Source organism: Chionomys nivalis, chromosome 11, assembly GCF_950005125.1.
Source record: "Chionomys nivalis chromosome 11, mChiNiv1.1, whole genome shotgun sequence".
Lineage (NCBI taxonomy): Eukaryota > Metazoa > Chordata > Mammalia > Rodentia > Cricetidae > Chionomys > Chionomys nivalis.
The window spans coordinates 82822132-82835311 of NC_080096.1; the positions used below are offsets into that span (position 1 = coordinate 82822132).

General features: G+C 39.5%; 1 protein-coding gene across 3 annotated transcripts in view; it reads right to left on the reverse strand.

Moving 5' to 3' along the window:
* Positions 1 to 13180, reverse strand: part of Kiaa1958 (KIAA1958 ortholog) — a 183065-nt gene that overhangs the window by 35239 nt on the left and 134646 nt on the right. The window contains exon 3 of one of the 3 annotated variants that reach the window (XM_057783837.1): positions 11128 to 11211. The exons of 1 other annotated variant lie outside the window; for it this stretch is intronic. In XM_057783837.1, the coding sequence (XP_057639820.1) occupies positions 11128 to 11211 (84 nt within the window). Of the gene's footprint in view, positions 1 to 10168; positions 11212 to 13180 lie in introns of those variants that run through there. One more of the 3 variants, XM_057783835.1, reaches the window with a different exon arrangement.

A 13180-nucleotide genomic window follows, 5' to 3' on the forward strand; every position in this document is an offset into this window, starting at 1 on the left:
AGGTAACAATGAGGACCCTAAGAGAGACACACATGGATCTAATCTACATGGAAAGTAGAAAAAGACAAGATCTCCTGAGTAAATTAGGAGCATGAGGACCATGGGAGAGTGCTCAAGGGGAGGGGAGAGAAAAGGAGGGAAGCAGAGAAAATGCATAGCTCAATAAAATCAATATAAAAGAAATAATTATGTAATAATAAAGGTGTTTATCAAAAACTTATTATTGGAGAAAAGATTAAATAATGCATATTTATAGGCTATCATTAAAAACTGTGCTAACCTTTTTTATACACCGTAGTGTGAAAACAGGTGCACAAAATATAAAGTAAAAAAGCTTAACATGTGCAGTCTAATACCATTTTAGCAAGAAAATAAAACTTAAATTGTGTTTATAACCCATTTATAAAGTCCTAAAGGATGCATATCATGTTATTTATTAGTCCCATAGGACTTCCAGTCCTTAAGTAAGTGTGAATATATTACTTCTGCAAAGTGTAAAATTCACTAGGATTTTAGAACCATGTAGGAAAAAAACCTTTCATTTGATCTAAGATTTTCTCTTCAAAACGTCTCCTAATTTTTATCAGATACAAATATGTATGCATAAGAAGTTAATGCAAATTTTAAAAACTAAAAAAAACCCCCACAATTCAATTAAGATATTTTCAAACAGACCTTGCCACATCTGTGCAAAGTAATAACAACTTACTTTAAAATATTAAGGTCCACACAGGTAAGGTGGTGCATATCTTCCATCTCAGGACTTGGGAGGTGGAGGAAAGCAAAGCTCAGAGAGATCAGCCATGGCTGCAAAGTGAGACCCCAAAACCTCAGTCTATCTCCCTCCCTCTGCTGTCCCTATTTTAGGGATCCAATAGTAGTCTCTGTACGTTAAAGCAGGTGTTTTCTCACTGTTCAACAATACTCACCCCTGAAGATGCATGGTGGAACACCCATGTTCCCAATAAAGGCTACGAGAGTCTTAGCTGTGTAGCAGTCACCGAGAGTCATCTTTCCAATGTTCTATCTACTACTGTCTGCTCCTTACTTGCAATAGCTCTGCATCGCTTGAGTAGTCATAAGCACTAGAATGTTAAATAAAACTTAAGCTGGCTTCCATTTAAAAATAAATTTGCTCTCCATGCTTGCCATTTTCAGCGTTTGTTTTGAAAACTTTAACATTATTTTATACATATTAACCATTTTAGTTAAATAAAATCCCTTTTAAAAATAATTATGAATAAATTTTAAAATAGAAACAATTTTTATGACTTGTACCTGAGTCAACTTGAATCCCAATATCTTTTTTCCCACAGCAAAATAAGATTCATCAAAAATATACAACTTGCAAACATATTTAAAGATGGGTTTCTTGTTTCTTGAAGTACTATGAAAACACAGGCATAACCTTTATAGTTAGACTGTCTACACTGCTGGCTGTTACAATGAGACACCCACCTCCATTTGAAATATTCAGCTGGAAGACTGGTGAATTATTCATATATGACGTAGGTTTACATTTCAGTAAAATGGTTGTATTTCCTATTTTCAGATGCTAGGTCTTTTTAATGCTTCACTCTCAGTCACACATGTGTGGGGTGGGTATATGGACAGGTGCTCTCAGACGCTAGAGGAGCCTGATCCTCTGAACATGAGCCACCTGACATGAATGTTTGGAACTACCTTAGGTCCTCTGGAAGAACATTATTCTCTTAACTATTGATCTATCTCTAACTCCTAATACTTTTTATTAGATAATTTTAGTAACCCAACCAAGATGCCTGAGATTATGAACCAAGGAATCATTTCTATTTTGTTCAAAGAATGATGTCAAGCATCCTAAATGTAATAAACAACGCATGGAGAATCTAACAGCATTTTTCTGAAAATAAGGAAACGTAGGAACTGACATATTTAAGAAAAAAAAAGTAATCTTTTTTTGAGAAAGGGTTTCTCTGTGTGTTTTCCTGTCTGTCCCACTTCATGCTTTGTAGACCAGGCTGGCCTTGAGCTCACAGAGATCTACCGGCTTCTGCCTCTCAAGTGCTGGGATTAAAGGCATATGCAACCATGCCAAGCTTTAAAGTATTTTTTAATGTGTGTGGGTGTTTTACCTACATGTATGTCTGTGTATCATATAGGCACCTGGTGCCTGCAGAGGCCAGAAGGGGTGTCAGGTCACTGGGACTGGAGACAAAGGTAGTTATGAGTTCTGTGGGTGCTAGGAAACAAACCTAGATCCTTTGGCGGCATGCTGTTAACTTCTGGAACATTTCTCCAGCTTGCCTCTATGTATTTAGATCAGTATAACCCGTATTTATTTAAAAAGCATCAAGTTCCTTTGTGGAGTAAAGAGAAAGGGCTACCAGAGGTTTCAATACAGACACCATATGACCTGGTGTTCGCATACGTGATCCCAATATATAAAAGGTGGATTCTAGAGGGTCAGTTGTTCAAGTCTACCTGCTATGTAACAAATCTGAGGGCAGCCTAGGCTACATATCAAGAGGACGTGTAGAAAGCTGGTTCAGTGGCTCACATGTAACTGCAGTGCTGGAGGACAGAGGCAAAGGGATCCTGAGGGCTCAGAGGTAGGCGATTGAGCTAAAACGTTGAGCTCCTGGTCTAGATCCTGTCTCAAAGCTATTCAATCACTTGACTTTGACCATAGGCATTCTCTCTCTCTCTCTCTCTCTCTCTCTCTCTCTCTCTCTCTCTCTGCACACCTTCCACAGTAAGCAAAGAAATAAATAAAACAGCAGACAGCTGATTTTCAGCTGTGGAGCATTCTGCTCCATAAGCAGGCCTAGGACTACAGAAAGCCCAAGAATTAACCGGCTGCAGACCCATTACTAAAGAACTGTATAACCTTACAAGGTTGTGTAAACAGCTGTGTACGTGAACACTTCCTCTTCCAGGACTGTCCCCTCTGTCGTTAGGCGTGGAGTGCCTGACCTCGTACACATTGTCAACATTCCATGGCTACTGCAGTCTATCAGGCCAACAATTTGATTCCCCTCCCCCGAACTGTGCCTGCTTTTTAAATTGGTAGAGTTACAAAAACAGTTATTTTTGCAGAAAGTAATTTATTAGCTAAAAATTGGTCATCATGCCCAAATACAGAAAAGACAGTATGACTAAACAGGTTCTTAGTATAGATATTATTGACACACATGGGCTGAGTTTATTGGATTGCTCATTTCTGTGAAATTTAGGCTGTATCAACGAATATTAAAAACAGAAAATCTCACTACATTAGATGCAAACGTTATACACACAATGGAACCAATCATTGGGACACAAAACTAGAGTTTTATTTAAAGCACAAGTACACGGACAGTTGTGAAGCAAAAACAGTGAGCTGACAGAGATGAGACATCTTAGTGTAGAGGAGTGAGCAGCGAAAGAGACAAAACAACACCACATACTCTTAGTCCCAGTTCCCTATCACAGACATCGACAGGCAGGACCACCTCACACAGTAACACAGCATCTCATATTTTAATCCACCCTTCTCTGTTCCTTTTCCATTAAAATTGTAGTTATTTTTTAAAGTTTTAAAATATGACTTGAGTGAGGCAGACACACATGTGCTTTTTTCCACATCAATCATATAGAAGCCAAGTGGCTAGAAAGCATAGAGAGATGACAAACTTGGGTAACTAAATGCATCCCAGAAGGACAACACAGCCCTCCAGTTTCATGACCCGTCCCCCAGCATTAATTGTGGTCATAGCATTTCCAAGCAGATGCCTTGTCTTAAACAACAGGGACTAAAATGACAAATCTGTCTTTTTATTCTCCCAGTTCTCAGCGATGAGAGAAACGGAAGTGTAAACACACCTCTATGACTTACAACAAAACAAAGGACCTCACTGAAGTTGAACATAGCCTCCAGTCCACTAGGCCTCACCAGTTCTGGTAAGACCAAGTATGGTCACAGCCTCTAGGCCGATGGGATTTTAGTTAAATGTTTGCATTACTGTACAGAAGAGGAAAATGGTCACTTACCATGAGGCTGGTCTGGCAACTATATGTTCAACTTTAGCAATGAGTATATTCACAATTATGGGAAAAACTGGAAATTATAAATTAAAAACCTACCAAGTATATATACTATTTGTTCAAAAAGCTGTTCTAGACATACAGGCCTTGGACAGAGCGAGAGATTCAAAACAGAAGATCCAAGGGTAGAAAATGAATCTGAGAGCAGGATCCAAACACATGCCCACTGTTAACTCAATCTCCCAATATAGAAAACAAGAAATGCTCCGGTGTAGCTCTGGGGCTGGACGACAGCAGTGCTGCTCCACACCACGCAGGACTCAGCTTCTTTTTATTGCTCCAACACCTCATGGGGGAGAAGATATTTAAAGTATTATTCTGGCAGGAGTGCTCACAGTTAAATCTGCCTTTCTTTGCCCTAAGCTAATGGTGCCCCACCTTCCTAATGCTCTGACCCTCTAATATAGTTCCTCATGCTGTGGTGACCCCCAGTGCAAAATTATTTTTATTGCTACTTGATAACTGTAATTTTGCTACTGAATGAATTAAAATGTAAATATCTGATATGCATGGTATCCGATATGCAACCCCTGTAAGAGGGTCACTCAAACCCCCCAAAGGGGTCATGACCCACAGGTTAAGAGTCACTGCTCTAAGCAAAGAAGTGACAGGAGCCTTGAAGAATTAGTTTTAAAAATGTTAGAATTAAATCAGCAATTTCAGCACCAATGTGTCCAAAAACAGCACTGGCTGTCACTATGCCTCTGACAGCCACACAAAAGCCTCTATCTAATTCAGGAGATCATCCTTCATTGGCGGAATCTTATGATTATTATCGACAGAACGGACAGGAGGAGACCTGTACTAAGGGGATGTCGGCGTGAAAAGGTTCTTTATGACAGTTCAACCTCCACTGTAGGGGAATAAATAAGATTGTAATGATATTTTCCCCATGTTGAATTTTGATCAAGTACAGCAGACAGAACTAATCTGTTGAAGCAGCATTTTTCCTGTCATCAGAGTGCGCGTAGAACTGCTGGGGCAAGTAGGAAATACTAGGAACTGAACTGGACAGACACATATGAAACACCTGATGGACATACCAAATATACTCCACAGACATAAGAAATATTAGATGTAAAAGTTGATATTAGAAACTATATCAAATCATTAATTATTCTTTTTTTAAATTCATTTTTTACTATTTTTAATTATGTGTTATGTGCAGGCATTTTGGCCAGGAGGTAGACTTACAGATACCCAATGTAGTAGTTGGGAATTGAACTCGGGTCCTTTGGAGGAACAGTACATGCTCTTAATCACTGAGTCATCTCTCCAACTCTGAAATTACTAGTTATTCTTATAGATGCAATTCTAATAGCAAGCCACGCTGACCAGCTACATAACTTGTGTGCCTCACAGGCTTTTGCTGCTACACCATTCAACTTCAAACATCTACATCAGGAGACGGTGTTGCTCAACTGTCAGTCTACTGGACTCTATTTTGTCTGCAAAAACGCTCAAGTCTAAAAGAAAAAGAAAATTCTCGGTGACAGAGTGCTTAAAAACCAAACAAAACAGAATTCTTGCTTTCCTTTTTTGAAGGTGTGTGGAAGGAAAGCTCTCTAGACTGGAATGATACACATGAAATAATGGTTTGGCACTGTATGACAACTGCATTTCCTTCTGTAGAGGCACTAAGTGCTGGCTCAAAAGAAGTACTTACTTTCTCAAGTCACACACACATGTGGGTGGTACAGCCTAACCATAGGAAGTGGTAGCAGTGACGGTTAATGATTCCACAGCAATGTCATAAACACCGCGAACGAGCATCTAGAACAACATGCAAACCTCCGAAGTCACTCAATTATCTCACAATGCATAGAAATTGTAATGGGTTTTGGCAATTTTTTTTTTATAACAAATGCTTTATAAAGTAAAAGTTTTATAGTTTAAATGCTATTTTAAAAGTGTAACATAATAGGTTATTGGTACAAAAGTTCAGTTAGATAAATTTAATCGGGCTGGACTAGTACTAGACATCCAATATAAATAATCAATTATAAATTAATAGTAAAGTATTACAGGTATGTGAGTTATAAAATGTAACAACACAGAGAATCAACAGCCACTAAAACACTGTATGCACAATAACTGTTCTACATCACTGATGCTTTCCTAATTCTACCTACCACAAACGAGTAAACTTCTTCAAAGTTCCCACTGAAATAAATGCAAAATGGTAAAAATGCTAATTCCAGTGTCATACCAAGACAGACATTTCATAAAAAGACAAGTGATTACACTGCACTCTTAAAAAAAAAAAAACCCTTAAAATTTGACATTGTCTCCACTGATTCTGATAAATATAATTTGCAAATTATGTCTGTGAAATTTCTTATGCTTAGCTTCCTTTTCAGAAGAAAAGTCAAGATAATACAAGAAACCCATTTTGCATTTCTAATCTCCCTGCTACTAGTATAGGTTACTACTTACCTATCCTTTATTTTTTATTTTTGTGTGTTTTTATTGGGGTTAATCATGGGTAGGAACTGTCACTTTCAAGGTATGCCCCTCCCACCAAGCATGCCCATTTTAAACCTCTTGGGATGCTTTCTGGGACTTTTTCTTTTTCTTTGTGGTCTTTGTAGAGCTAGCAGCAGCTTCAGGTTCTTAAGAACCTAGCCCCCCCCTTTTTTAACCACTAAATAAATTCACTTAAGAAAATCTTAATTATGTTGATAAAATTTCAGTCCTTTGACTAGTAAAGGTATGTTTCAAACTGTCAAACAGTACAAACTGTATCTCAAACCAATAGCATGGATCCAGTAGTAAAGCTGGATTTAAAGGAGAAGGCCCATGAAAACAACAATTCCCTTTGGTCCATGGTCTGCAACTGGAGTCCAATACTTACAGATTTGCGTTAGTTTGCCTCCCCACTTATAGTTGAAAACTAAATATAAATGGGACAAGCTGAGTGACATCTCTTAGGAAACAAATCACAGAGATGGCTCAGTGGTTAAGAGCTGTCTGTAAGTTCAGTTCTAGGGGACACGACATCCTCACACAGATATACGAAACACCAATGCACAGAAAATAAAAATAATTTAAAAAATTCTCCAAGAAGTGGGATACACTCTGCAGCAAACTGGAATATTCAAGACTTCAGTGACTGGAGGAGCACGAAGTGTGAAAGGCAGTGATAGGTCAGCACGGGATTCGAGGGCGCTGGGCTCTCAGAAGTAGAACTTTTATTACAGTGTCTTTACATTTTCTTTGAGAAGAGGAAGAGTTTTATACACCTTTATAGACTTCACACCAACTTGATATTCAATAAATATTTGCCTAGGTAGCCATAAATTTTCATCTCAGTAGATTCACTGATATTATGGCTCTGGATGTTAGTTAATACCAGAGCTTGCAGTAATAAAAACCTAACTAAAAAACCAGAGACTTAGTCTACACCAGAAAAGATGCAGGCAATATATTGTAGTTCAGGTAATACTTTAATTTAGGGAAATGAACTCTGTACAGTGCTGCTTTCCTGCACTCCGGATGTGGAGGGACGAGGGTTAGGATAGATTATGTGGTGAAGCCCTGTAGTAAACAGAACACAACACAATAACTTAAGAGAAAATGAATGAACAGGGAAATTTTAAGATAAATATTTAATAGTGGACACATATTTTGTATGAAACATTCATATTATCCCTAGTAAGCATGATAAATGTTGGTGTGCACCTCTGCCACAGAGTGGAGTAAGTTTTCTAAGTTAAAATTCCAAGTAATAAAAATGGCATCTGGCAGTGGTGTGTTCTCAGTATTGTTTAGATAAAAATACAAAATTTAGAGGTAGTCATGAACTTTTTATAACTTAATTAAAGAAGCTCTAAATTGACTATGCTTCTTCTAGTAAGCCATTTTTCGAAAAGTTGTTTTAATCTAAATATCACAGTGTTCCTGTCTGGTTAGTTATCACAGCAAAACGTAAGTACGTAAAAGTAATTCACATTATTGATGTAATGGTCTTGATGAGAAGGTAGTACTTAAGATTAGGCAGGGCAGATGCTTATGTCAGTGCTCCAGGACACCAGCAGGGATGCAGAACTCCCTAATTCTATCCTCTCAGTTCAGTGCAGTGGCAGGCTTTTCTTTTCTTTTCTCAAAATCAACTGTTTCCAACATTACTGAGGACTTAAAAATTATGATGATAAAAAATGACAGGTATGCCACATAAAAACAAACAACCTTTAAAAAAGTTCCTTTAGGCTGGGTCTGACTCCAAGAGTGGAGAGGGTTTGCAGAGGAACTGGGAGAAAGCAGCTGTGTGTTTAAGCAGAGGCAATGGGGAGGTGGGTTAGAGGATAGTGTGTAACCATGAAACATCCCAGCATTCCTTTAAACTAGATAGCCTTTGACAATAGAAAGATGCTGTTCCCATTTCTAGCTCAAACCATCCAAACCAACAACTAGCTCATACTGAGAAAGGTGAACACAAAAAGCCTTCGGTGAGAAGACAGACTCTTTCTTCATCTAACTGACTTATTACTTCACCATAAAATGAGGATAACTTGATTTTCTTTTTAAGGTTGCTGAGAGGATTTAGATAATACTTGTATATATTTCTTAACAATGCTTCTCTCGGAAGGACAAGCTCATGATGTTCCTTCTACCCACCAATGCCCTGGCAGACTGGCCACTTCTACACTACAGATCACAGCCTAGAAGAAAGGCCTATGTGTCTCCTATGTATTGATGCAAAGAGCCACGTAGCCATGGGAAAGCTTGGCTCCCTGATAAAAATGTTTCTCCTTGTATCAGACGATAATAAAATACCACCTACCTTCCAAGTTAATGTGAGTTATAAGGTTGGATTGAAGAATAAACCCCTCCCCAACAGGGTGCTCGGTTGTGACAAAGCAATGATGGTGTTTAGAGTTCTTAGTTATTACTGTTTGCACAGGATGGGAAGGAACCCAACTCAGTCATATTGTGGCTCAAATGTCTAAATTCATTTGAATTCTGAACTGTTTTAACTAATAATTTACTAGTTTTCAAGACCTGAAAACAAAGACTGGAACAAATACCACAAAATTATTCTACCTACAGAATACCACAGATAAATACACTTCTATTAGTTGAGAAGAAACTCAAGAATGCCTTGAATTCTGCTAAGCCTGGAAACAAAATATTGTGATTGAAAATGGGTGTCGGCCCCCTAGGGAGAAGAGCTGGCTGTTCTGCCGAGAAACTGGAACAGAGAGCTGCAGGTTGTTGTCTCCAGCAGTGCAGCCACATGGTTAGTGGGGCCGCATTTTCTGCTTCTCTTTTATGCCGATATACAATCTAACACTTGGAAATATTTTCAAAATTTTTGAAAGTTTAAAATTTCATGTATATCTGATGATCAAACTCATTTACACTGACTTAGGGAAAAAGAAAATTTTATGCAGGTCCAATCAACCACTAAAAATGACCTATGTAACTGTCTCCTCCCATCCCCCAGTATCAGACTTTGCATATTATTTAAAAATGAGACATCTTGCAAAAAAAGAATGGCACCTTTAATCCTCCTTCCACCCCCCCCTCAAAGAAAAATACTTTAAGCACTAGGATTTCCATATATGGTGGAAATGAGGTTCAGGAGCTAAAACTCTATACTAAAAATGAATGTAAATAACTTGGTGTTGAGCTTATGATACCCCTTTTCAGGATCTGCTCTAGCTCAGCAACATTCTGCGTGAGATTTATAAAGAATTATTAAAAATTAAAAAAATAAATCCATCTGTGAAGGAGATTAAAAGCAGAAGGAGGCAAGGAGGAGGAGTGAGAACAGAGTCTTGAATGACTCTCGGTTTCCTTTCTGTCTTTAAGAACGGAATTCTTCCTCTACTGTTGCCTGAGAACCACTATGGTTTTGCCAAGTCTGTAACAGCAATTATATGAAATCAACAACAAGCACACTTATTTGTCTCAAGCCTATAAATACTGTTAGTGATACCAAACTATTGCCATTGGCTTATGTGTAAAAAGAAAAAATATAGATTTGCATTTTATAAAGTTAACACTGAGGGCAGTGAAAGGCGACGAAATGCAGTATACAATGGTGGTTTCATGGGACACGGACACCGAAGTGAAGTGAGGTCTTGAGCAAGCCACCTGATCAAGCTGTGTCTGAGGAAGAGTCATAAGAGGAGACAATGAAATTGCCGGTGGTGGAGTGGCCAGCCACCGACTGGGCAGCCTGCTGGCTCAAGTTGTTGCAGATGAGCACCAGCTGGTTGCTCTGGGCCTCGGACAAGGTGCTACAGCTCTGATAGACACTGAAGTTGGTTTTCCGGCCGGGGATGTTGCCCTTCTCGCACATGGTCTTCACCATCTTGGCTAGCTTGTTCTTGCCAAGGGCCTGGCAATTGTACCAATGCAGAGCTGCCAAGTTCACAACTGGCTTGATAGACAAGTAGAAGGGGGCATCCTCATAGCGCATCGCAGGGGGCCGCCGCTGGGCATACTCCTTATAGTCCTGCACCGGGCAGGTCTGTGGGGCATGCTGGGTGGCATAAACTCGTGAGTCTGTCCCTCCTCTCTTGGTTTTGGCATTCAGATCACTGGTGTCCTGACCCATCCATTCCAAATACTCGAGTCCGGTTTCTGTGACGCGGAGCCGGATATCGCCCCATTTCAAGGTGGATCCATGGAAACCTGTGCAATGCCCAAAGGCTTTTGTATTGTTGAGCCAGACAAGGTTGAGCAGACCCTCGGGGTTATACCTGCTCAGCAGTCCCCTCTTCCGCAATATGAGCTCGTCGGCAAACGTGAGTTTCATGGACTTGTGAGGCTTGTTTCCCTTTCCTTTGCAGCGGAGCTCAATCTGCTTCTGTTTGAGGGCTTCCTGGGACCGCTTGAACTCCTTATCCCTGGTGATGCTGTAGCCATACCTGTGCTCTTTCAGGTACCGTTCCAGCCCACACTGGTAATTCGCCAAGCTATTGGGTTCATACTCAGACCCATCCTTCTGCCTGGCATCCACGAAGAAGGAGGCAAGGTAGGCATCTAGCTCCTTGCAAGGGATGACATAGATCTCTCTGGTTTCGGAAGGGTACTTGGAGATGAGGAACTCCCGGAAATTGCGGAGCGCAGTCTGTGTGCTCCGGATGGTTTTCTCATTCTGCTCCCTGCTGAGCTCAGCTGCTCTTTCATCCTGGTCTGCAACAAATGGGGGGAGGGGAGGGACAGAGAGGGTGTTGATGAGTTCAGACAATGCACTTGCTACTCTGAAATAAAGTTTCCTTTCATAATGAAATGGGAAAGATGGATCAATTTTGAGAGAACAGTGATATAGTATTGAAAGGGTTGTTGCACGATTGAAGCCAAATTCAGTTTCACAAATTTACTGAATAAAATATGGCCCATGACAATGAGAGAGAACTTATTTTTTAAAATGTTAAATTTGGGAAGTAGAAAAAGACTAGATCTTCTGAGTAAACTGGGAGCATGGGGACCTTGAGAGAGGGAGAGGAAAGGCAAGGAGGGGAGCAGAGAAAAATGTAGGGCTTAATAAAAAATCAATAAAAATATAAAAAATGTTAAATTGTGTTATTATTGTGGTATGCATGTGTATGTGATGTGTGTGAATGTAGGTGCAAATCCTTCCATCTTTACACAGCTCCAGGAATTGAACTCAGGGTCTCAGGCTTGCATTGCAAACACTTTTACCCTCTGGAGCCACCTTGCTAGCTTTGAGTCCTGGCACAAAGCTTAGTGAGTGAAGGTTTGTGGAAAGGGTGAGACTGAAGGTCATCTTTTTGTTTGAGCAAAAACGTTTGAGGGGCAGAAATGTACTAATCGTCCTATGTAGCATGTAAGGGTCCTCTCCCCAGCTGGTAAAATCACTTCATTTGTGAAACTGGAGGTGTCACTGGTTCCACTGGCTGCATTTGTCACTCTAACACACCACTGGGAGTTTATTTAGAGAGGACTAAATACATTTGATGGCAGTTCATTTCATTCCTTTTCTATAGGAAATCAGGTCAATGCAATTTATAAGTATTCTTTATGGATAACAAAACAGTTTGTATGCAATTAAGTGATCAGAATCAATCTGGTATTTTAAAGGAAAACCAGGACTACTAAACTTCATGGCAACATGAACTTTATAAGTGAGGTGAAAGAAAGGGCCTATCTTGATTCAGTTTGTTTTCTTGATTTATTATTTACCTCTGCGTGAAGGACTTGCAGTATAAGCTCTGGATCATTCATTAAGTAGTTCCGCTCCAAGGGAGCAGGCCTCACACTTACTGCACTTCAGACCTTCGATGCATGGCCAAATGCAAGCCTATGAATCCGCACTTTAACCAGTATTCTACGCTCAAGATGAGACTCAAAAGCATTCCCAGGTAAACAAAATTCTAGTGGCTCAGGCCTGTAATTCCTGCTCCTTAGGAAGGTCCCCAGGAGGCAGGGGTCTCAGGTGGTGGCCATGCCTTTAATCCCAGCACTTGGGAGGCAGAGGCAGGTGAATCTTTGTGAGTTCGAGACCAGCCTGGTCTACGAGAGCTAGTTCCAGGACAGGCTCCAAAACCACAGAGAAACCCTGTCTCGAAGAACCAAAAAAAAAAAAAAAAAAAAAAAAAAAAGAAAAGCCAAATTCTATGCCTGTGTCCTATATAGGAAAGTTCATTTTGCCCATTTAAAAAGAGGGTAAGAAACACTAAGTGGTTTTATTTCAGTAACATTTACTTTAACTTAACATTACTAATAAAAAATACTTGGTTTAAAAGACACCCACTCTGCATGTCAGATGTGCTCTGGACAAACCCAGAAACCCAAAACAGAATTATACAACAGAAAAGCAGCCTACCGACTGCTATGCAGCGAAGTAGGTAGGGAAACATGGAAGTTCATTTAAAATAACAAAAAATACAACTTAAGTCTCTTGGGTATAAGGCAATAGCATTTTGTTTATTGAAAGTATCTATATAGAAAAAAATTTCAGATTAATTTGTATGACTGCTCAGTGGAAGTCTTTGTAATTACTATACCCAATAATGGAAAGTTTTTAATATACTGGAGTTTATTCATAAAACAAACTACCTTTTAAATAAAGCATTACCATATATTACTGTGTGTCTATCTATAAATAACCATGTTAGCTTTAAATGAGAATCCTAGGACA